Here is a 24532-nt window from a genome sequence, read left to right as displayed (position 1 = left end):
CTCACAAAAGTCTTTAAGCAAAAATCAATGGACCAATTTTCCTGGAAATTCTGAAGAAGTTTTAAATAATAAGGAAGTTAACCAGACTTGTCAGATATTATGTCATCTGCACACAGGGATACCAATTTCTCCAATTCCAGGGCCCGTGGTGCTGTTAAGGTTTTGTAAGTTAGTTCCACTAAGGTCTCTTGCACGATGCTGCCTGAAAATGCTCACATTGTACACACAGGCACGTAAACATGTTGTGCTGCTGGTGTGGCAGTGATCAGGGACAATGTGACTGGTGTGTTGGTGATTAGGGACAATATGACTGCTGTGGCGGGGTTACAAACTGGCCTGTGCAGAATCGCAACAACAGTAATTATTATATGTAGCTTTGCTTGGAGTAGGTTTAGAGATGTTAGACACCCTGAATGTTTCTCTCTTTCTCAGAATTCCACAAAATGTTTTTTTTTGTGCAGCAGCCTTCTTCCTGCAGTCATGTTTCACCCAACAGGTGAACAGTTACATCTCCACTGTTAAGTCCCCTTTTGTCCAAGCCACAATTTTCCTTCTGCTGCTCTCCTCTGCCTCCATGGTCCAGCCACATTTATAAATTTTTTCAACATCATATGTTAAATTTAATCTCCTTTTTAACTTTATACCACTGTGCCTTCATTTTAATTTAGTCCCAATCCCCCTACAAAAATGCGTCCCTTTCCAGTGTTCCCACACTATGCAAGCCCCTTATCCTCAATCTCTCAGTGACTGCTTAGTCTTTTGTCACACTGGGCTTGATGGTGCCTTTATTAGTGCTTCCACAGCTATTAAATCTAAAGTCAGTGTCCTGATAGTGCCTCATTCAGTGCCCCCCACAGAATCCCCCCCCACCCCAAATTTTGAGTGCAGTCAAGCTACATACTAAGGGTTTCTGTTGATTGTCAGTTGCGTATGCATTCATGTGCACTGCGCTTGCCATGTGTAATCAGTTTAAGACACTTCTGAGATCATTCAAAGTTCATTGACAGATGCATTTGACCAGCAACGGATCTCCAACTGACCTGCATTTGAGCTCTTTATAAGCTGAATCAAACTGTTTTAAGGTGTTGTTTTTTCATTCCCAATAATGTGTACAGGAACAGAACCAGTTCTGACACAAACAAAAGTCCATCATCACAGGCCCTCATTATTCTTGTTGCTTTAGTCCAGTCAAAGCCACATGACTATCTTCAGGAAGATGCTCCACCTGGTGCATGATCCACTGCTGATCTGATATAAGGCAGGTGCATTGTCTGGCAGAACCATGCTTGCAACTGAATAGTTGAAGCTACAATAAATAGCAAATGATTTGCTGCACTGAATTAAAGAGTGGCAGCCAGCAAGACACTTGTGTAGTACACGAGATCCAGAGATTTGCAATCCAGGTTGGGAAGAACATTCTGGTCACCTGGAATATGTCTAGTCTCACACTAAGGAGTCCACAGGAATGGAACACACCCCTGGACTTGTATAGCACCCAGTGACTAACTATACTTGTTGCACTCTTGGAGGAATATAACCTATGGTCTATGATTACACATTATGTGCCCTGTACTATACAAGATAAGGTTTTAGCAATGCAATAAAATGTAGGCCTTTCCAAAAGTCTACATTTCTTCTCATAGACAAAGCTATACAACCAACCAAGGAAAACTTTACAAGTGTCGAGGGAGGCTCAAGTATGGATCCCTGAAAATCATGTGTATACTTTATCCCTTTCGTGGCTAAGCCTATTTCTGACATCCCTATTTTTTGCTAGAAAATGACTTGGAGCCCCCCAAACACTATCTATATATATATATATATATATATATATATATATATATATATATATATATATATATATATATATATATATATATATATATATATATATATACACACACACACACACACACGCACACACACGCACACACGCGCACACACGCCTTCAGCTCTTCTCAGCAGCTTTCGGCAGTTCTCGGCAGCCAAAAGCCGCCAAGAACTACCGATCGCCGCCAAGATACACAGGACATCCTGCTCTGTATCTCGGTGGTGCAATTTTTAAAAGGAAACCCTGCAAAAAAAAAAAAAAAAAACTGACAAGGCTGCAAATGACACTGACAAGGGTACAACGATGGACAAGGCTGCATATGACACTGACAAGGGTGCAATGATGGACAAGGCTGCAGATGACACTGACAAGGGTGCAATGATGGACAAGGCTGCAGATGGACACTGTAAAGGCTGCATTGATGGGCATTTAAATGTAAGTTCTTTTTCATTAAACTTCCCTCCTAAGTTTTTTTCCTTAAAATTCCCTCCTAAACTTGAGGTGTGTGTTATATGCCGATGCGTGTTATACACCGATAAATATGGTAGTTATCCCAATTTTTTGTATAATGTGAAAGATGATGTTACGCCGAGTAGATACCAAACATGTCACACTTTATAATTGCATGCACTCGTGGAATGGCGACAAACTTTGGTATGTTAAAATCTCCATAGGCAACGCTTTAAAAAATTTTTATGGTTACCAGGTTAGAGTTACAGAGGAGGTCTAATGCTAGAATTATTGCTCTCGCACTTATTTTTATATTATTAAACTGTGTTTTAAAAAATAAAATAAAAAATGTATCACTTTTATTGCTGTCACAAAGAATGTAAACATCCCTTGCGACTGTAATAGGTGGTGACAGGTACTCTTTATGGAGGGATGGGGGTCTAAGAGACCTCCAATCCCTCCTTTGCACTTCAAAGTATTCAGATCACCGAAAATGGTGTATCTGAATACTGTATATTTTTTAAATCTGGCACCATTGGCAGCCAAGTAAACAGGAAGTGACATTGTGACGTCGCTTCCGTGTTTACATCCAGGAGACTGGAACAAAGCCATTTCCGGCTTCGCGCCAGTCTGTCACTAGCCGCCGGAAGCGGTAGATCGTTGATCGGGCCTCCTGGTGGAACGAGAGGGGGTGATATCCCCTCCCGCTCCTCCACGATAACAATTGACCGGCTTTTAGCCGCATCGGTTGTTATCCCTGGAAAGCCGTTCTCTAAAAAAAAAACGGTACCGGGATGATGCCTGCGTATAACCTCCGAAAGCAGAGTACGCACATCTGCATACGCTCGGCGGGAAGGGGTTAACACAAAAGGTCACTGCACAGTGAAAAACCCTTATACCCTTCCTGTCCTTAAGCAGCTGGACATATGTAGATTCATTCACATCAAACTCAAAAAATACATAAATGCAGTGCTAGAAGTGAGAATACCTATCCCAAAATTGCAAATTACAAAAATGTATCCCAATAATTAAACATGACATCAAAAAATGAATACAGTTAAAAATAATATGAAATGGTGATATGAATGTCCACACAGATCTCTTTACAGTGATTTGCAAAATTAAGAAAATATCAATAGCGCTTATTAAGTCCAAATAGCCCTCTTCCATTTACTTTACACCACATGCCTGGACACAGACATATACTGTATATGCACTCGTCACTCCATGACCCTCCAAGTTATAGGCCCACAAGGCAGGGCTTCATAAGCCCTGTCTTGTGGGCGAAACTCGTAAGGTGGTGAGCAGCACATGGTGTCATCATGCCATCAGGAAGAGACTAAGAGCCACCACTGATGTACGTTAGTTTGCCAACTAGGCGAACATCCTTAAAGCTTTGTGCCACACTTTTTATGCGAGTATATCGTATGCATTTTTTTAACATTTTAAAATGGAAAGCAGTAGAAGTGTCTATTCTAGGTCTCTGCTGGAGAAGGAAAGGAGGAAGAGAGGTCTTTTTTTGTTTTGTTTTTTAAGTCTAAGAAGGGTAACATCAGGCAGCCTGGCGAGGAGCCCCTGGAAGTGACAGGAAGTGGTTGTACAACTGGTTCACTTTAGACCTCTTATAATGTAGTTCATACATACATCTATCATGTGGTGTGAAGTAAATGAAAGAGGGCTTTCTGGGATTTACCACTGATGTCATCTATTGTTGCAAGTCACTGTGAAGAGTTCTGCGTGGACTTTCATATCACTTTATTTTTCACTGTATTGATTTTTTTTTATGTCATATTTAATGATTGGGATACATGTTTGTAATTTGAAATTTTGGGTTAGGTAGTCTCACTTCCAGAGCTGCCCAACTGCGGTTTATATTTTTTTCATGTGTATAATTTTTTTTTTTTTTTTTTTATTATGTAAAACAACTTTATTATGTATTCCTATCACATTGTTATAAACCTTTTATGATCAATGCTTTTTGTAGAACTTTGTTACACACTAGGGTCAATTGAGGCATACAGTAGTAAGTTCCTACACACAGACATCATTAGGCATGTTCAATAAGGCAAACCGAATTATTCAAATAAACAGACCCATCACATCTTTCACTGGTTGAGCCTCTGTAATCTGAAATGTTATGGCTGCTATGAGTTACCACACTAAATACACTTTCATATTTATTTTGCCTCTTCATAGTATGTAAAATGGTTGTATAAGAATGCACATATGATGGGTATATTTTACAGGCACTGAAAAAAATAAGTATGCAAATAGAAAAATCTGAATGAATCTAAGTATCAGTTACTGAAATGCACAGGTTTACCTTTGTATATGCCAGTTTACGGAATGCTTGCTTGGCTTCAGTTGGCTCAGTGAACTCCACAATGGCAGTAATGCCACCTTCTGGCAGCAACACCCTGCCCAGATCTCCAAACCGCTCAAACACTTCCTGTAGTTCTGAAACCTGAGTACCAGCTGGAAGATTTTTCACTAAGATTACAGTTTTACTGCGTGGTGCAGAGGCCTAATGAAAAGATAACAAAACAGACCTCAGATATTGCTAGAACTAGTACTAAAAAGGTCTCACAAGCCTATTACATAAAGATCATTCCAATCATTACCTGTGTGACTAAGGATGACACTCATCACCCCATATTCCAACATTTTCAATAATCGCTGCCAAGCATTCAAAACATACTAAAAGTATAGGTCACTATTATAAACACCACCACTTTGCTGGAGAGCTGAATTCATTTCTCCCTACTCAAACAGCTATGTTTCATGAAAAAGGCCATACAGAGTAGCCATCATTTTCCTTGAGCATACTGTTAGGAACAAGCGTGACTTTGAGATACACGCCCTCCAGTTTACAGTTTAAAGTGGATCTTCACCCTCAAATTTAAGTTTCCTCCCCTCCACCCAGAGAGCACTTTTTTGTTTACCTCTGTTTTGGTGTAAAAATTGCAGGCCTGCCCCCCCATGCACATCACTCACCGAGGCGAATGACATGTATTATGCCCGCTGTACCTTCTGGGATATGCACGTCACATATCCCAGGAGGCATTGTCTTTTATTGAGAAAGGAAGAGGGGGCTGGCCCTAGTGGTGCTTCAGTGGCTGAACCCCGGAAGAGTCGGCAGGCCTCGTGATGACATCACATAGGAAGATGGCAGCACGGGACCGAGTGGGGGCAAAATTTTGAAAGGATTCTGCAGAACGCCACTGGATCCGTTGGGTGGAAGAGTATATGAAATGGTTATAACCTGCAACAAGGCTTTGATTCGGTGGGGAGGGTGGAGATCCATTTTAATATTACCAAAATGTGCAGTTGAACATTAGTGGTGGAGTAAGGACAGATGAATTCATATTTATTGTCATTCAAATACTACTATAAAAGCAGAGAGCAAATACAATTATAAAAAAAAAAACATGAAAAAAAGATGAAGTAATAAATTAGCTTTATTGTGGCTTTACATTAGCAGGCAAACCACATAAAAAGATTTTATAAATATCAAAAAATAACCTGGCTGAATGAATCCAGACTGACTCCATTTTGCATTAGGAACTGACGAACATCTTGCACTAATTGTGTCTCTCCCAGAGCAACTCTTACAGCTACACTTCCCTTTCCCTCCTGCAGAAACAAGGGACAATAGATGAACAAGTAGCTAAAAATATACAAAGCACACACCTCATTATATTCATTATGGTAGAAGTCTGGGCAGCACTTACATGGTCCAACACTTGGCTTTTGCTAGTATTGTACTTCTGAGCAATCACATCAGCCACTGAGCTGGTGCCCATGAACAGCGTATTCCAGTTGTGGGAGCTAAAACGAAATGCACAGATAAATTATCACAGCTTGCAGTTGTGCAGCTGGGACTGCAGTCAACAAGCATAAACAGTGGTGTAAATGTGCTGAAAATGCTCTTAAACAAAACTATGAGAAAAAGTTGAATGCACACTTTGGTATTAGTTAAAAGAAGTGACAGCTTGCCCCACAAGGCTGTACTCCCTGCCCCATTTAACTGTCAGCCAGGAGATTCCCTGGTAGAAAGCTGAATGTAAACAAAGGGTCACGGACAGTGGTGATGTCAATACCCATATTTAGAAAATAACTTGAATCACTGGGTGGGGGAGGCTGATGGGGAGCTGAGAGACTAGGTCCCCTTCAGGTCCAACTAAACTTTGTGATAGACAGTGGATAGCACTCAGGCCACAGGGCCAGGCACCAACAGATCCATGTTGTGACAGGTAAATGAATGGGCCGCAAGCACTGACAATTTTGGCACAAGGGCAAAGTGTGTGTGTGTGTGTGTGTGTGTGTGTGTGTGTGTGTGTGTGTGTGTGTGTGTGTGTGTGTGTGTGTGTGTGTAACTGTTTTACCTTCACTCCTAATCACCCTAGTGAGGCTTGCGAGTCAGGCTTTAGTCAATGCCATTTCTTTTTTTTCAGTTTTGCAAGCAGAGAGCCACCTGACTATTCTATGAATAAGGATTCAACATTAAAAGTGATTATAAAAAGTCTACACAGGTCTTACTATAGGGGCATCCACAAGGAGGAGGAGGAGAGAAGAGTGGCAGCAGGAGCCCACCAAAGTAGTAAGGAGCCGGTCTGTACAATATCGCTGCAGAGCAGGTAATTAAAACAACTTTTTTATTTTACAGAAAAAAACGAACAGGAAAAGTAAACGGTAAGGGCCAAAACTGAAACCGGAAACAATGGTGCCACATGCAGTGTATCCGCTTTGGACAAATGTGACATTGTGTATGAATAGTCTGAAAAAAACAAACTAATTATTGTAAAGAAAAATGAATGACATTCTGAGCACAGAGGTCTGACGGGATGGTATTTTGATGGTGATGCCAAATTGCACACCTTCTGGTGACACAACTGTTCCTGAAAATCATGGTTTCTGCTATCTCTACTTTCTGTTTATTGAGAATATTTTTAGGGTCCTATACCTGACTATTGCATTATGAATAAATCAGACAAATGATGCTCGATACAATTCACCTAAAAGTCAACACTTAGTACCTGGAGCTATTGGCTTTCTCCTTCAGAGCCTTTTGTTTCTTGTATCCGGAGGATTCTGTAGCCCCCTCAGCCTCCTCCTCTTTTTTTACTGTTGAGGGAAGAACATGCAACATCCGGCCCTGTGGAGCAGAGTTATTGTTAACAAGGAGTCTTATTTAACTGTATCCAAATACATCTAAAAACGCAAAACTAGTTTAAGAACGCACAGGCTGAAACAAATGGGAAGACACAAAAACACGACACACTGTTAACAACAAAATAAATGCATAGTTTTATTTATTATTTTACCAATTCTATTATGATCACTGATGGCTAGGTCACTGAAGCCCAGATACCCATCCTAAGTTTAGCAGGAACATCAATTAACTCCTTGGAACATATTTATAGAGCAGTAAAGGCAACGTTCACAGGTGGCTAATCATTTGCCGTAACTTTCAAACTCATGCACCTGGAAGATTTGTATGTATTGAATAGATGGTTAACGTCCCATTACTTGCTTTATAAAAATGCTGCTATGACTATAAGATCATCTGACCCCCAATAGTATAATTTGTCAGTATGCACCACGCTATCTCCTGGGAATGTCCATTTGAGTGAAAAACACAGAAAGTGGATTTGAGTAAGTCCCGGTTCACACTATGAATCACCCGAGTTGCACAGAAATGCGAACCGCATTCCTATGCAATTTACATGCGACTCAGTGCAGAGCGATTGAGCCCAATCATTTTTAATGGGTTAAAATTGCACAGCATTGCACCAAAGGAGTGCATGCACTACTTTTGGAAAGGCAATGTAGCCTGATAGCATGGTAGGTTTGTACCATGCAATCCGATGCAGGCAAACGCACTCTCTTTGCGACCTATGTTTGGGGTGTCATCAACATTGCACTGACACTACTGCAGACCACAGGGGCAGTGTGTTTTGAACGCAGTGCGGGAAATTTGCAGGTTTCCAGCACTGCGTTGTAGTGTCAACCAGCGCTTACTGACATGCAGAAAGACAGGTACAGTGACATCTGCAATTTGGAGCAGTTTATTTGTAAACAAACTTCCAGTGATCACCACAGTTAGCTATTACACTGCTCACTTGATCAGGAACCATAATGATGGGCTCCCGATCATTACACTAAGACCTACAGGTGCAGGCAACAGCATGATTTCAGAACTAGAAGCACCTACACAGATTGCACCTAATTCACAGCTGCAACAAGCAATTTTCTCGTTGGGTATTATTTACAGATTGTAATCATCTAGAACATGGGTGCTCAATCTGTGGCCCATCATGCCTCTGCCTTTGGGAGTTATGCATTTAACTGTCAGCGGCTTGCAGTGCCTCGTGGGACTTGTAGTTCCACAACAGCTGGAGGGCCACAGGTTGAGCACCCATGATCTAGAAGATAAACAGATATATCCAATGCAACAAAGCATACACATTCATACAAGTACAGAAATCCTCATGTATTTATTGTTTTTATCTTTACATAGAAAAATAGCTATAATTCCCATACCCATACAGGAAATATTGATCAAGCTTGTGCAGATATCTATAGAAAACCTATGTTTCCAACTAGTCCCTGCCTTTCTTACACAAAGTGCTACAATAGACTTTAAAATGACAAATAGTTTTACCATGACACGTTTGAATAAGTATGTAAATATTAAATAGTTTTTTCGTAATAGTGGCAGCAAGGAACCATTATATAATGACATATGTGATGACAACTGTCTACAGTACAGTCTGCAATGGAAAATTATGAAAGAGGAATAAGGGCTCCACAAATCCAGGTTCCTGACACAGTTCATGGTGACCCTGTACTGTTAATTTTTTTTTTCCTGTAACAACTATTGCGTGCCCTATAGCAGTGGTCATCAACCCTGTCCTCAGGGCCTACTAACAGGCCAGATTTTATGCATTACCTTGGAGAGATGCAGACTATAATACTGCAATTACCATATTTATCGGCGTATAACACGCACACCAAGTTTAGGAGGGAATTTAAAAGAAAAAAAACTCTCATTTAAATGCCCATCAATGCAGCCTTGTCAGTGTCATTTGCAGCCTTGTCAGTCGTATGCAGCCTTGCATTTGAAGCCTTGTCAGTCGTTTGCAGCCTTGCCAGTCGTTTGCCGTTTAAAAATGGCGCTGGTAGTTCTCGGACGTTCTCCCCGGCTTTCGGGCTATTTTCAGCCGCACTCGGCCGTTCTTGGCTATTTTCGGCCACACTCGGCTTTCCGAAAGCCGCCGAGTGAGGCCAAAGACAGCCGCGAAAGGCCGAAGACAGCCGCGAACGGCCGAGTGCTTCAGAAAATACACGGAAGCCGCACATAGCGGCAGAAAGCCCTAGCAACAGCAGGGGATCAGCGTATAACACGCACCCCCGAATTCCCCCTGATTTTAGGAGGAAAAAAGTGCGTGTTATACGCCGATAAATATGGTACTGAGCAGAAAATGATAGCACCTGTGATGTATTTCAGTTATCTTGCAAACCTGGTCTGCTAGTGGGTCCTAAGGACAGGGTTGATGACCACTGCCCTACAGCTCAATCTTCATTTTGGAAATTGCTCATTGGTGTCAAAACAGAGGCATAAGCCAGTCAGCAAGTTACAGTCAGCAATACTCCTAGATTAAAAATGCAGGCCTTGTAACACTACAAAGACTAAATAAGTCTCAAAAAGTTTTGACCGACCTGAAATATCTGTCCATCAACTTCTGCGTAGGCTTTTACAGCATGTTCTGTAATAAGGAACGTAACAAAAGCAAAGCCTTTTGGTTTCTTTGTTAGCTTGTCAATGGGAAAATGGATCTCAGAAATTTGTCCTGAAATGAAGAAACAAAGCCATTTTAGTCTATGAACATTTGGCATCACATATACTTAAAGTGGTAGTTTAAGAGCTCTACAATGTTCTCTAAATCTAAAACTAAAAATGTATCTATAGCCAATACTTGTTTTTTTAGTTTTAGATAGAGTGTATTAAAAGTTAGAACCCTTGTCAGAGGAAGTTTTTATTTAAAATGAAACAACTGAGGAGTGGAAAGAAAAAAATAAAAAAAATAAAAAAAAGAAGGAGTTGAGACTTTAAATGAGGTGTGTACACAAAAGATTTATGCAGCGAACATAACCCAAGTATGAATCCACTGACCCATATCACAAAACGTCATTAAAGACAATCTTTATTAGAAAAAAAAAAAGTCTGCCAACAATGGTAACCACATTAAAACATGATTGGAACATTAACTGAAGTCAGCCTCTACAGCAATGATACAGCAACAAATACATATGAGAAGAGTATGTGGTCATGCTGTGTAAAAGTCTCACACATGTGGTATCGTCATACTCAGGAGTAGCAGCAGACAATGTTTTGGGGTGTAATTTTTGCCATGTACATGCTATGTGTTAGAAATGGACAACTTTGTGTAAATAAAATGAGTTTTAATTTTTTTTCCACATTTTCCAAAAACTCGAAAAAAATTACACGTTCAAAAGACTCAATATGCCTCATAGATTATAGGTTGGGGTATTTTCTTTCCATAATGGAGTCATTTTTGGGCCGTTTTTATTGTCCTGGTGTTCCAGGGCCTTCAAAATAAGAGGTAGTCAAGAAATTATATGTGTAATTTATGCTCGTAGAAAGCATGAAGGTGCTCCCTGCATGTTGGACCTCTGTATGTGGCCACGGTGTGTAAAAGTCTCACACATGTGATATTGCCATACTCCGGAGGAGTAGTAGAATGTATTTTGGGATGTAATTTGAGGTATACATATGCTGTGTGTAAGAAATAACCTGATAATATGACACTTTTGTGAAAAAAGAAAAAAAAAAACTTCAAAAGACTCACTTTACCTCTTTCTAAATACCTTTAAAAGTCTACTTTCCAAAAAAGGGTCATTTGGGGGGTATATGTACTGTGCTGGCTTATTAGGGTCTCAAGAAATGAGATAGGCCATCAGTACTTCAGGTGTGATCAATTTTCAGTGATTGGCACCATAGCTTGTGGACTCTAACTTTCATACAGACCAAGTGATATACACCAATTTGAATTTTTTTTACCAAAGATATGTAGCAGTATACAATTTGGCAAAAATATATTATGAACAATGATTAATTTGCAAAATTTTATAACAAACAAAAACAATTTTTTACAGAATTTTTGTTCTTCTTTGTTAATTTATACCGTAAAAAAAGAAAAAAACTCAGCGGTGATTAAATACCACCAAAAGAAAGCTCTATTTGTGTGAAAAAAAAATGTCATATGGGTACAGTGTTGCATGACTGAGTAATTGTCAAAGTGTGAGAGCACTGAATTCTGAAAATCGGTCTGGTTAGGAAGGGGGTTTAAGTGGCCAGTGGTAAAGTGGTTACCATTGTTAACAGACTTTTTTTTTTTTTTTTTTTTTTAATAAAAATGTTTTTTCATGAGCATTCACCTTTGTGATATGGGTCAATGGATTCATACTTCGGTTATGTCCGCTACATATATCTTTGTGTACACACCTCATTTAAAGTCCCAACTCTCTTTTTTTCTTTCCACAAAATGCAATCGGGATGGAGGCGCGTGTCTATGTGCGCCTCATTTAAAAACTCACACTTTTCCCATACCAAACAACTGAGAGTGTTTTATTTATTGCAGAAATGACATACTATAAACTCAATATGTAAAGCTTTAACACAAGGAAAAGGATCTTCAGCTATGTGATTAATATTTAAATGTCATTGGACTCAAATTAAATAACGGCCATTGTTTCCAAAATTGTGAACTGCAACTCATCTCCCTTCTGCAACAATACAAATTACCTGTTCGCAATCTTTTTAAAAATGTGCGGCACAGTGTAAATTCTCAGGATGAATATAATCCAATCCCTCTCCCTGCAAGATTCCTAAAAGTCTTACAAACTAAATTCTTGTGATATATATGATTTAGGGAAAAAAGCTAGGGCTTAAAAATGCATCTTCACTCTCTCAAAATTCGGTGACCGTATTGGATTCCCAGATCCTGTAAAATATATTGAGGCCATTCATCTTACCAGACTTCTAGACTGAGACAAAAAGCCTTGGATAGGGCTTGAACAATCCTTCCTTTTGACCTCATAAGCACACAAATCACCCTCTTTGGTCCCACAATCAAGACAATCAGGCTCCTTATTTGGACTATTGCCCGGTCTTCAATGCCAAGCCCAATGACCTTGGTCTTGGTATACCCACACCTCTCTCTCAGTACTTTAGCCCCTCAAATGTCACGCTAATAAAGAAGTGCATTTTTAGGCTGACCCATTGCTCCTTTCAAAATGATGAACAGCACTAAAAATTTACGTCACCCTAAGAAAAGACCTAGATTTCATGAGAGGTTTTCAACTTAGCTCCCCATCTTGGATTTTTACCAGATGCATTGAACGTAATCTGCACTAGAACCTCATGTGAAAAATTATGCACAGATCAAACCGCAATCTGACATTCGTTATTCTTAGTTTACTTACCATAACCCCGGAAGACCACCAACAAGACCTCCAATTCTTACAAAAATGGGAATATTACTATATTTTCCCAAGCCCCAAAAAAACAGCATTATCCCTTTCACACACAAAGCTTCCTTGGCCAACAAGCACCAAGAGAGTGGATATAAACTGCTGACATGATGGTACAGGATCCATAAGTAACTACATCAGATAAACCCCAAGGTCTCCCAATAATATTGGCACTGCCAAAAATTCCCTCAAACATTTTCTGACTGCAGCTAACCCCCACACCAAGATGCAGTGGTATACCAGAATTAATAAGATTCAGCAGATGGGGAATGTCACTTTAGCCCTGAAAAACCAGGAAGCGAAAAATACTTCCATATTTGGACACCTTGGTTTCTATACAAGGATGCCAAGAATCCCGTTCAACCAGAACCACCTGATGAGTGGTTGTCTGCGGAGAAGTAGATAGCCCTAGCCTCCTAACACCCTACAATTTTTTTCTTTTATTCTCTTGCTTTCCTTCTAATACCCACCTCATATAACCATCCTACACACAGTTTTGCTCCATCCTCTGTCTCTCTCTCTCCCTCCCTATGGTCATAATATCTTCCTCCACCCCCCCCCCCCAAGAAAGGAAAAAACAAGGAAACCAGTTGCGTTGCAAATAACAGCTTTTTATTACCAATCCAATTAGAGTTATAGTAACATGTTTATCCACGGACAGGCAAGCTGAGAGGTTACTGAACACTTATTGATCTTGTATACACAGATTGTAAATTTGTGGATTCTATGTGTGGTGGTTCCTTTAGAGTAGTTCTAAAGTCAATAAAAAGGATTTTTAATACAGCTTACCTATAAAATCCTTTTTTGGAGTACATCATGGAACACAGAGCACCATAATAAGGACTGAGTTTTTATGCTACCTTTAGGTGATTGGACACTGGCAAAGTGCCCTCATATAACCCCTCCCATGCAAGAAGTACCTCAGTTTTTGTAGCAGGCAATGAGATCCCAGAAAAGAGGGGAGGGACCTCTCTGTCCCATAATGTACTCCAAGAAAAGGATTTTACAGGTAAGCTGTATTAAAAATAAATTTTTCTTTATCGTACATCACAGGACACAGAGCGCCATAATAATGACTATCTGGGATGTCCTAAAGCAATGCCCTTGAGGGGAGGAGGACACTATTATAGAAACTGCCACCAGTAATATGCAATATGCTGAGGCCAAAGGCAGTATTTTCTATGTGATTAACATCGACCTGGTAAAAACCCTATACATGTATAAACCAAAGACCAATAGTGGTCTTGTACCCCATGGGCCACCGACATCTGCTGATGGATGGCCCAAGATACTCCCACACCTGGTAGAGAATCTCTCTCCAGGAAAAAAATTAGTTTTTTTTGCCATTTAAACCATAGGCATCATTGATAAACTGACAGATCCACTGATAAATATTCAACCTGGATTCCGCCTGCCCTTGCTGGGCCCTTCTGGCAGCACAACCAGGATTCCTGACTTGTGACGACAATTCAAGTAGACCCTGAGCATCTGAACTACCTCTAGAGTAGGTAGTGATCTTTCTCCTGCAGATTTAGGAGAAATATAAAAGGCAAGACACTGTCCTGATTGAAGTGAAACACTAGAAACCACTTTAAGCAAGAAAAATGAATAAGGATGCAACATCACCTTGTGATGTGAGCCGAAGAATGGCTCCTTGCATGAAAGAGCCGCCAATACTGGACTCAAGACCATCAGATCCCGCTGAACTGGGAGTGTCTAAAGGAGTAACCCCCACAAGACCTGCTATGTCTGCGTACTAAGCCCCCCTGGGCTAATTCGGCCAACACTAATATCAGTGTTACCCAACTTATGGATTCTTCGCAAAAGAAGTGGCAGAATCCTAAACACTGAACTTTTGCTCTGCAACACCCCAGAAACAGAGCCTTCCGGCAAAGCAATGCCTGGATCCTCAAGTTCCCGACAGGGAATGAACCTTTACCAAGACCTGGAGTAGGGCTATATGTAGAGAACATGCTTTTACCCAAACACAGCTTCCTTCTGTAAAAATATATAGAAGGAACCCCTGGAATTGACTGCTTATTGAGCAAAGATTGAGGTAAAAAGCATTGAGGTGTCTTCAGCAAGCCCAGCACTGGGGCTAGAAGCTTTGAGAATCCTCCCGAGCTGTGGCCAACCCACAGGTACGATTCACAAAAAACAGCTTTCCACTGCAATTACAGAAATCCTTGATGAGCCTGGAAACAAACCACCACATGAAACCTACCTCTTGCAGAGAGGTCATCGCTGAACCATCTAACCTATCTGAAAACAGAGGGATGTTCAGCGAGTTGAGATCTTACGATAGACCTCATGTTCCTACTTGACTTTGGAACTGCCACCAATTGTCTCACAATAATGAGCCCATAACTTCTGCTCCAAGGGCCAATGTAAGGCAAAGACTGACTACTCTGTGATAGACCCCCACCGAAGAGGTGCCCTTAACCTACCAGGTTTCTGCTGGCAAAAGATGGAACAAAACCACCTCAAAGACTGCCCTAAATCTGACTGGCCTGAGATACTCAAAAAAAAAAAACAAAAAAAAAAAAGCCCAGGAGCCTCAGATGCTTCCGTCACCCCGGTGGGGAATAGCTTACAGCATCTGATATCCCAGGCAGTCTCCCATCTGTGTACTAATCAGGCTTGATCCTGTTTAGGCTTCAATCAACTGAGATCAGGCATGAACAAAGTGATGTGGCCGCAGTCGGACAAAAAAAGAATATGCAAGGACACCCTGCAATGCCAAACACCACAGTGGTTCTGATGCACCCATAACCACTGTCCATCGGTGATGTGGATACCCGTCAGATCACTGAACCTGAGAGTGGTGCTCCTGCTTCCCCCGGCTGCCTCTTTTTTTTTTTTTTTTTTTTTTTTAAAAAAGGTTTAACTGGTATAACAGGTATCCCAATAAACAGTCCTCCAAGGATGCAGGCCTAAACCAAAGTTGGTTTACCTCTATACAAGCCCTTAGGTATGCAAGCCCTAGGCCTGCAAACATGCAGGTATACAAGTGCTCTTGCCATTCATGTATGCAGTACAGGATCAATACGCTCATAAGGACGTACCCCCAGGCAAACAAGCACCGTGGCAAATAGGCCCATATGCATGTAAGTACACACACACACACACACACACACACACACACACACACACACACACACACACACACACACACACACACACACACACACATATATATATATATATATATATATATATATATATATATATATATATATATATACACACACATACACACACACACACCTTAATGTAATAAACATGTGTATGCAGTACAAATGAAAAAACTTGCAAGCATGTGTTTAAGCAATATGCTTTCATGCAAGCATGTGTTCATGCAAATATGCATTTGGGCAAAATATGAAAGTGTGTGTTATATAAACACCTTCATGCAACATGGAAATGGACATTCTCGCAATAAGCAAGCATGCGTTCATGAAACTTGTTTATTCAACATGTATCTATCTAGACATGTATAAACATGCATCTTTATGCAACCATGTATTTTTATGGGTGATCATGTATTTTTATATGATCCAGAATCTATATGCGATCCAGCAATTTTATGTAAACCAGAAATTTTATACGATCATGCATCCTTATGCGATCAAGCAGCTTTATGTGATCAAGTATTCTTATGCAACTATAGGGGTTATTCACCAAGGGCAAACTCACCCCACATCACAAGTGTACCGCAAATACACTCAGAAGTAAAGTCGACAGATCCGAGGGGGATATGCAAGGAAACTATAAAAACAGCATTTCAGCCTGCACATGATTAGATGACAAAATCAGCAGAGCTTCCCCTTATTTGAGATCTACCTCCTAGATTCAGAGTGACTGCACCCCCAAGTGTACCCGCAGTGCAAAGCAGATCTGCCCTCCACAAACAACTCCCCACGTGTATATGTATATTCAAGCAAATATGTATAAATTGTGTATCTTCATGCAATCAAACATCTTTATGTGATCAAGCATTTTTATGCAACCATGCATCCTTATGTGACTATGTAAAATCAATGTCCATTTATAAAAACATGACCAAACCTGCATCTTTATGCAAGCATTAATAACCATGCATCTCTATGCAACCATGAACATGTATCTCCATGCAAACATGTAAATTCTTGTACATTTCTGCAAACACGGATAAACATGCATCTTTGTGCATCCATGCATGCTGTGCAACCATGATCATGTCTCTCTATGCAAACATGTATAACCATGTATATTTATGCAAAACATGACAAAAAAATCATGCATTCTTGTGCAACCTTGCGTTTTTAGCAACCGTGCTGTTTCAGCAGGTTTTGCAAGCACATGCTTAACCGAAGTAGGACCCAAACAGACCTGCCCACGTTTTCCCAAACGTGTGTATTTAAACATGCATTTAAGCAACAAGCAACAAGATTGCAACAAGCAACAAGATTGCCAGCATGCACGCTGCACCTGCTTATAGAGCAGTCAACACTTTAAGTGAACTGCTAACCATCCATGGGTGTTTTTAACTTTCAGTTGTACAGCCCCCCCCAGATAAGCAGTAAATATGCCGCATACAATCATGATTTCTCTTCACATAGTTCTCCCATAGTAAGTACTCTTTGTAAGTACCTTTAGGCTGCTGCTATGTCGCTAGAGGCCAACTGAACCTGTTGCCACATGGCATGGCCGCCCTTCCACTTCCTGCCTATATAAAAATAGGCGATACTGAGCGAGCCTGCACCCTCTAGTGGCTGGAGAATAAACCGCAGTCCACATGAGTAAGAGTACGTAGCATGATTAAATGGCACACTGCTCCCATTGGCCTCCGGGAGAACAGTCAAATTTCTCTAAACTGCAAACAAAAGCAGGCTTACCATTCCTGCCGCAGGACTCTGAACATAACAGGAGTCCAATCTTCACCCATCATGGCGAGCTTTGTCCTAAAGACCTTCAGAGACTGGGTCCCCCTCATACAGGGGCCCACTCCCCTGGACCTGTATAGCACCCTGCAGGAAAGCACCTTGGTCAGAACAAACACTGCACAGGGTTTCCATCACACAGGGTCCAGCACCATAAGGCTGCATTACAGGCAAAACCTTGAGGAATCTTCTTCTCCTTCCCATGAGGCTCGGGCACCATCCATTTTAGCCTTCATGCCATCCGAATGGATCAGATTAAAACGCCCTTTTCTGAGCCATCATTAAGTTTTGGAGAGCTTCAAACAGCCATGACCATCACCTTCAAGATCCTGGTGAAAAAACTGAGGTACTTCCTGTATGGGAGGGGTTAAATTGGGGGAACTTTCGTTTCTATTGGTCGGCAGTGTCCAATCACCTAAAGTTGGCATATAACCCAGATAGTCATTATGGTGCTCTGTGTCCCGTGAGGTACGATAAAGAAAGTTTTTTTTCCTTAATGCATTCTGGGCATTAAAGGTAAAAAACATCCCACTACCTGTCCTAGCCCCTCCTTCCCCTAAATACTTACCTGGCTCCTGTCACTGATCCAGCGCTGTCCAGGCAACAGCACCACTCCTCCACTTCCTGGTCTCACAAGACACACAGGCAGCAGGGAGTTAAACGCCTGTGAGGAAGTAGCCGGAATGTGGCCTACCAGCGCTCTGTGTGTGTGTATACGGACACACAGCCCAGATCAGGAGCATGGCTACACGGGTACCACCTTAGCACATGGCTTTCTGAGGAGGCACCTGCAGGAAGGAGGAATGGACAGCGCCAGTGGGGGACTCCAGAAGAGAAGGTAAGGGACTGCTCTGTAAAAGAACATTGCACAGAGCAGGTATGACAATTTTTTTTTATTTTAAAGCAAAAAAAAATCCTTTAGTATAACTTTAAGATTCCATCCTTAACAAACAATTGTCGAATCTTCCGTTTCCCTCTTAAAGATTTAAATATGAAAAAAAGGATACAATTCTAATGCCATAACATTCTACTTATATATTATCAACTGGGAAGAAATTTTTTTTTAACAAAGATTTACCGTATTTGGAGAACAAGGCCTCTAGGTCTGTCTCAGTGCAGCTGTAGGGCAGATTTCGGACAAACAGTCTTCCAGATTCTGATAAATCCTCCTGCAGCTCGGAATCACTATTCTTCTTTTCCCATGGTCTACTATGCATTTTCTCCGAGACTGAATTGGTCTTTGCTTGCTCAGCCCGAAACACTTCTATGTATCTTCCACCTATAAGACATTGCTACAGTATCAACAATCACAGTCTGTTAACACAGATTAACCACTTGAGATCCGCGCTATTGCCAAATGACGGCATTAGCGCGGATCTACTTTTCCGGGACTACGTCTATTGACGTCGTCCCGGGAACGAGCGGCCTGCGCGCGCCCTGACGGGCGCGCACGGCGCGCTCTGTGATCGGCGAGTCCGTGAGACTCGCCTGGTCACCGATCCGTGCAAGGGGTCGATCCCGACCCCTTATCACGTGATCAGCTGTCAGCCAATGACAGCTGATCATGTGATAGAACGGAGCCGGTAATCGGCTATTATTCCTCCTCGCGCTGACAGCGCGAGGAGAGAAAAAAAAAGCCGATCACCGGCGGCCGTGATCGGGACATCAGTCCCGATCACGGCAAGCAATACCGCTGACCACCTGCCCCCTGCCAGTGCCCACCTGCCCACCGCAGTGCCATCCTGAAAAAAAGTAAAAGCAAAAGTAAGTGCCCCCCAGCAGTGCCCATAGTGCCCACAGTGCCACCCACAGTGCCATCCAGCAGTGCCACCAACAGTGCCACCCACAGTGCCCACAATGTGCCTCAAAGGTGCTGCACCCCAGTGCCGCCCATCAGTGCCCAGCAGTGCCGCCCATCAGTGCCCAGCAGTGCCGCCCATCAGTGCCCAGCAGTGCCACCTATCAGAGCCACCTATCAGTGCCACCTATCAGTGCCCATCAGTCCCATCTATCAGTGGTACCTATCAGTGCCCATCCGTGCCACCCATCCGTGCCACTTATCCGTGCCACCCATCCATGCCATCTTATCTGTGCCCATCTTTGCCCGTCAGTGCCGCCTTATCTGTGCCCATCGGTGCCGCCTTATCTGTGCCTATTAGTGCCGCCTTAACTATGCCTATCAGTGCCCACCAGTGCAGCCCATCAGTGCCCACCAGTGCAGCCCATCAGTGCCCACCAGTGCAGCCCATCAGTGCCCACCAATGCAGCCCATCAGTGCCCACCAATGCAGCCCATCAGTGCCCACCAATGCAGCCCATCAGTGCCCACCAATGCAGCCCATCAGTGCCCACCAATGCAGCCATCAGTGCCGCCTAATCAGCGCACTTCAATGAAGGAGAAAAATGACCCGTTTGCAAAATTTTATAACAAACTATTAAAACATGATTTTTTTTTTTTTTTTTGCATCTTTTTTTGTTTGTTTAGCAAAAAATAAAACTCCGAGCTGTAACTAAATACCACCAAAAGAAAGCTCTATTTGTGGGAAAAAAATGATAAAAATTTCATTTGGGTACAGCGTTGTATGACCGCGCAATTGTCATTCAAAGTGCATCAGCGCTGAAAGCTGAAAATTGGTCTGGGACCGAGGGGGGTTTAAGTGCCCAGTAAGCAAGTGGTTTAAAGCGGTTATAAACCCTGTTTAGTAATTTGTACCTACCAGTATGCTTATAATAAGGCTTACCGGTAGGTAAAATTAATATCTCCTAAACGTGCACCGTTTAGGAGATATTCACCCTGCATGCAGCCAGTGACATCACCAGAACATGCACTCTTCTGAAGGTCTGGTGTATTTTGCCAGAACTTCAGAGCTTTGTTCGGGAACCAAGGAAAAAAAAAAAAAAAAAAAAAAAAAAGACAGGGGGAACATGTCCGCCATCTCAGCAGCGACTTTACAGAGCTGGAGGGCTTCCTTCCAAGGTGAATATTTCATAATGTGCTAGTATGAGATGCATACTAGCACATTATGCCATTGCCTTGCAGGGTTTTTTTTTTGAACATTCATGGTTTACAAGCGCTTTAACTAAAGCCTGTTACAGATGGGCCAAATATCGGCTGGTTCAATAGAAACCAGCCGACATTCGGCCTCTGTGTACAGCAGCCTGTCCGACAGAAGCCAGCCGGGCTTTTCTAGAACAGGCATGCCAGAAAAACAACACCTGCAAGTCAGCTTTCGATCATTGCTCGCAGCCAATGGGTAGGGGGCAGTCCCCCTGTCAGAACACAATAGCTTAGTGGGAAGATCGTTGTACTAACACTTCATAGTTACCGTAGTACAGAGAGCTTCTCGCAAGCTCCCGAATTTGTTATGTTCAGCCTTCAGGGCTGAATGTAAAAAAAAAAAAAAATCATAGTATGTACCCGGCATAAGGCTGTGTTCAGAAGGATGTTTAAACAGAGGTGTCTTGCATATAGTTTTGGGAATGATTAGTTTACTAACGAAGTGACTCATTATGCATGTGGGGCCAAATGTAAAGACCAGTGCTTTGGCAGCGACTGGCCTTTTAGTTTAACTGATGTTCATTGGAACCATTGTACCACAACCAGAAGAGCACTTCAATCACAGTCAAAATGCTGCCCTAAGAATTCGTTGAATATTCCGAAGCTGTGCATATGTGTGCATACAAACCAATATACGCAAGACTATACAATGCACATAATTCTCATAAAACTCCCATTTAAATTATTTCTTTCAAGAGTTCCCAATCAGAGTTCATATTATTAACAAAACTGGGCAACTTGCGTGTGGAGTAATGTAGAGTACTTATAAAAAGTAATAACTAATAACAATTCTTTCACTTGACTCTACAACATGTTTATCCAACCAATAAAAATCCCAAACAATAATAAATATAGAACTGTAATGTAACCAAATTGAGTCATGCCTTGTAGTAGAGCTGCACGATTCTGGCTAAAATGAGAATGATGATTTTTTTTGCTTAGAATAAAGATCATGATTCTCACGGCATAACATCATCTTTGACATTATACAAAAAAAAATTGGGCTAACTAGAACGTTTCATTTTATAAAATTCATTAAAAAGTGTATTTTTTTCCCTCAAAAATTGTGTTTGAAAGACCACTGCGCAAATACAGTGTGACATAAAATATTGCAACAACCGCCATTTTATTCTCTAGGGTCTCTACTAAAATTTTATAATATATTTATATATATATATATATATATATATATATATATATATATATATATATATATATATATATATATACCGTATATACTCGAGTATAGGCCGACCCGAATATAAGCCGAGGCCCCCAATTTACCCCCAAAAAAACTGGCAAACTTATTGACTCGTGTATAAGCCGAGGGTGAGACATGCCTGTCCATCCCTGTGTGTGTGTCCGTCCATCCCTGTGTGTCCGTCCATCCCTGTGTGTCCGTCCATCCATCCCTGTGTGTGTGTGTGTCCATCCATCCATCCATCCCTGTGTGTGTGTGTCTCCATCCATCCATCCATCCATCCCTGTGTGTGTGTGTCTCCATCCATCCATCCATCCATCCCTGTGTGTGTGTGTCTCCATCCATCCATCCATCCATCCCTGTGTGTGTGTGTCTCCATCCATCCATCCATCCCTGTGTGTGTGTGTGTATCTCCATCCATCCATCCATCCGTGTGTGTGTGTCTCCATCCGTGTGTGTGTGTGTGTGTGTCTGTGTCCAGCCTACCTGCACCTACACCCGCAGCAGATCGCAAAACGCAGTGCGGAAATGAATAGGGTTTGCAGTGTTAGCTGCATGGCAATATAGTGTGAACCAGGGCTGAGGACCCATTCACTTTGGCAGGGAAAAGGGAATAGTTGAGTCGCAGATTTATTCCCGCTGGCCACCCACACAGAGAAGACCATCCAGCAGCCACTTTGCGTCATAGCCACGACAAAAATCCCATCATGTTTAGTGGGCAGTACAGGTGTGTGTGTGTGTGTCTCCATCCGTGTGTGTGTGTGTGTGTGTGTGTGTGTGTGTGTGTGTGTGTGTGTGTGTGTGTGTGTCCAGCCTACCTGTGTCCCGAGCCTTTGTCCCCGAGCCTCCGTCCCGTGTCGTGCCTTGCCTTCGTCCCGTCCCGTCCCGTGCCGTGCCTTGCCTTGCCTCCGTCCCGTGCCCTCTTCGTCGGCGGCCATTGTAAAATTCAAAAGCCGCGCCTCCTCCTTCGCCTGTGATAGGCGGAACACTGAATTTCCCAGCAGCCTGTGTTCCGCCTATCACGGACGTCGTATCATCCTCGTCCGTAGTACGAGGATGAGACGATGCCCGTGATAGGCGGAACACAGGCTGCTGGGAAATTCAGTGTTCCGCCTATCACAGGCGAAGGCGGAGCCGGAGGCACGGCTTTTGAATCATAGAATGGCCGCTGTCTGTCTGCTCGACACGCTGATCGAGCGGGCAGACAGCGATGACTCGAGTATAAGCCGAGGGGGGCACTTTCAGCCTCAAAAAAGAGGCTGAAAATCTCGGCTTATACTCGAGTATATACGGTATATATATATATAATGGTTGGGGGTTCCCAGTCATTTTCTAGCAAAAAATACTTATTTTAGCTCGTAAGGAACAAGTGTCAGAAAAAAGCTTAGTCTTTAAAGAGGAACTGTAGTCTTGCTTACATAATCTGTAATAAAAACATCTTTGCCATTCTGAAGCTTCCCTCCAACCACTTTGCATATTATTTGATATAAATCCCGATTCTGTACTTGCCAAATATGCTGCAGAAATCTCCCTCCACAAAGTCTGGTAGCATCCATTTTAACTGTGGCAGCTGAAGCTGCTGCCCGTTCACTTCCTGGATTTACACAGACACACAGAGGCACACCTCCAGCTCTGCAGCTCTCATTGGCTTTCTTATAACTCATCCTCACTCCCTTCCTGACAAATTCTCGTGAGAGAGAGAGAGAGAGAGAGAGAGAGAGTGTGAGAGAGAGAGAGAGAGAGAGAGAGTGTGAGAGAGAGAGAGAGAGAGAGAGTGTGAGAGAGAGAGAGAGAGAGTGTGAGAGAGAGAGAGAGAGAGAGTGTGAGAGAGAGAGAGAGAGAGTGTGAGAGAGAGAGAGAGAGAGTGTGAGAGAGAGAGAGAGTGTGTGAGAGAGAAGAGAGAGTGTGAGAGAGAGAGAGAGAGTGTGAGTGAGAGAGTGTGAGAGAGAGAGAGAGTGTGAGTGAGAGAGGAGAGAGAGAGAGTGAGAGAGAGAGAGTGAGAGAGAGAGAGAGTGTGAGAGAGAGAGAGAGAGAGAGAGTGTGAGAGAAGAGAGAGAGTGTGAGAGAGAGAGAGAGTGTGTGAGAGAGAGAGAGAGAGTGTGAGAGAGAGAGAGAGTGTGGAGAGAGAGAGAGAGTGTGTGAGAGAGAGAGAGAGTGTGAGAGAGAGAGATGAGAGAGAGAGAGGTGAGAGAGAGAGAGTGAGTGTGAGAGAGAGAGTGAGAGAGAGAGAAGTGAGAGAGAGAGTGAGAGAGAGAGAGTGGAGAGAGAGAGAGTGAGAGAGAGAGAGTGAGAGAGAGAGAGTGAGAGAGGAGAGAGAGAGAGAGAGGAGAGTGTAAGAGTGAGAGTGAGAGAGTGAGAGTGAGAGAGAGAGAGTGTGAGAGTGAGAGTGAGAGTGTGAGTGTGAGAGAGATGTGAGAGAGGAGAGTGAGTGAAGAGAGTGATGAGATGAGAGAGAGTGAGAGAGAGTGAGAGTGAGAGTGAGTGAGAGAGAGGTGAGAGTGAGTGAGAGTGAAG

At 42.4% G+C, this 24532-nt stretch overlaps 1 protein-coding gene across 2 annotated transcripts in view; it reads right to left on the bottom strand.

The window, feature by feature from the left end:
* RBM19 (RNA binding motif protein 19) overlaps positions 1 to 24532 on the bottom strand; it is a 130895-nt gene that overhangs the window by 71107 nt on the left and 35256 nt on the right. For both annotated transcript variants that reach the window (XM_077461270.1, XM_077461269.1), the window contains exons 10-15: positions 18839 to 19039; positions 10004 to 10134; positions 7318 to 7436; positions 6013 to 6109; positions 5804 to 5914; positions 4605 to 4805 (exon numbers count right to left, since the gene is read on the bottom strand). In XM_077461270.1, coding sequence (XP_077317396.1) covers positions 4605 to 4805; positions 5804 to 5914; positions 6013 to 6109; positions 7318 to 7436; positions 10004 to 10134; positions 18839 to 19039 — 860 coding nt within the window. The remainder of the gene's footprint in view (positions 1 to 4604; positions 4806 to 5803; positions 5915 to 6012; positions 6110 to 7317; positions 7437 to 10003; positions 10135 to 18838; positions 19040 to 24532) is intronic.

Source organism: Lithobates pipiens, unplaced genomic scaffold, assembly GCF_037356315.1.
Source record: "Lithobates pipiens isolate NorthernLeopardFrog02 unplaced genomic scaffold, aLitPip1_a1.2 Scaffold_3, whole genome shotgun sequence".
Classification (NCBI taxonomy): domain Eukaryota; kingdom Metazoa; phylum Chordata; class Amphibia; order Anura; family Ranidae; genus Lithobates; species Lithobates pipiens.
This window is presented reverse-complemented; position numbering and strand designations above follow the sequence as displayed.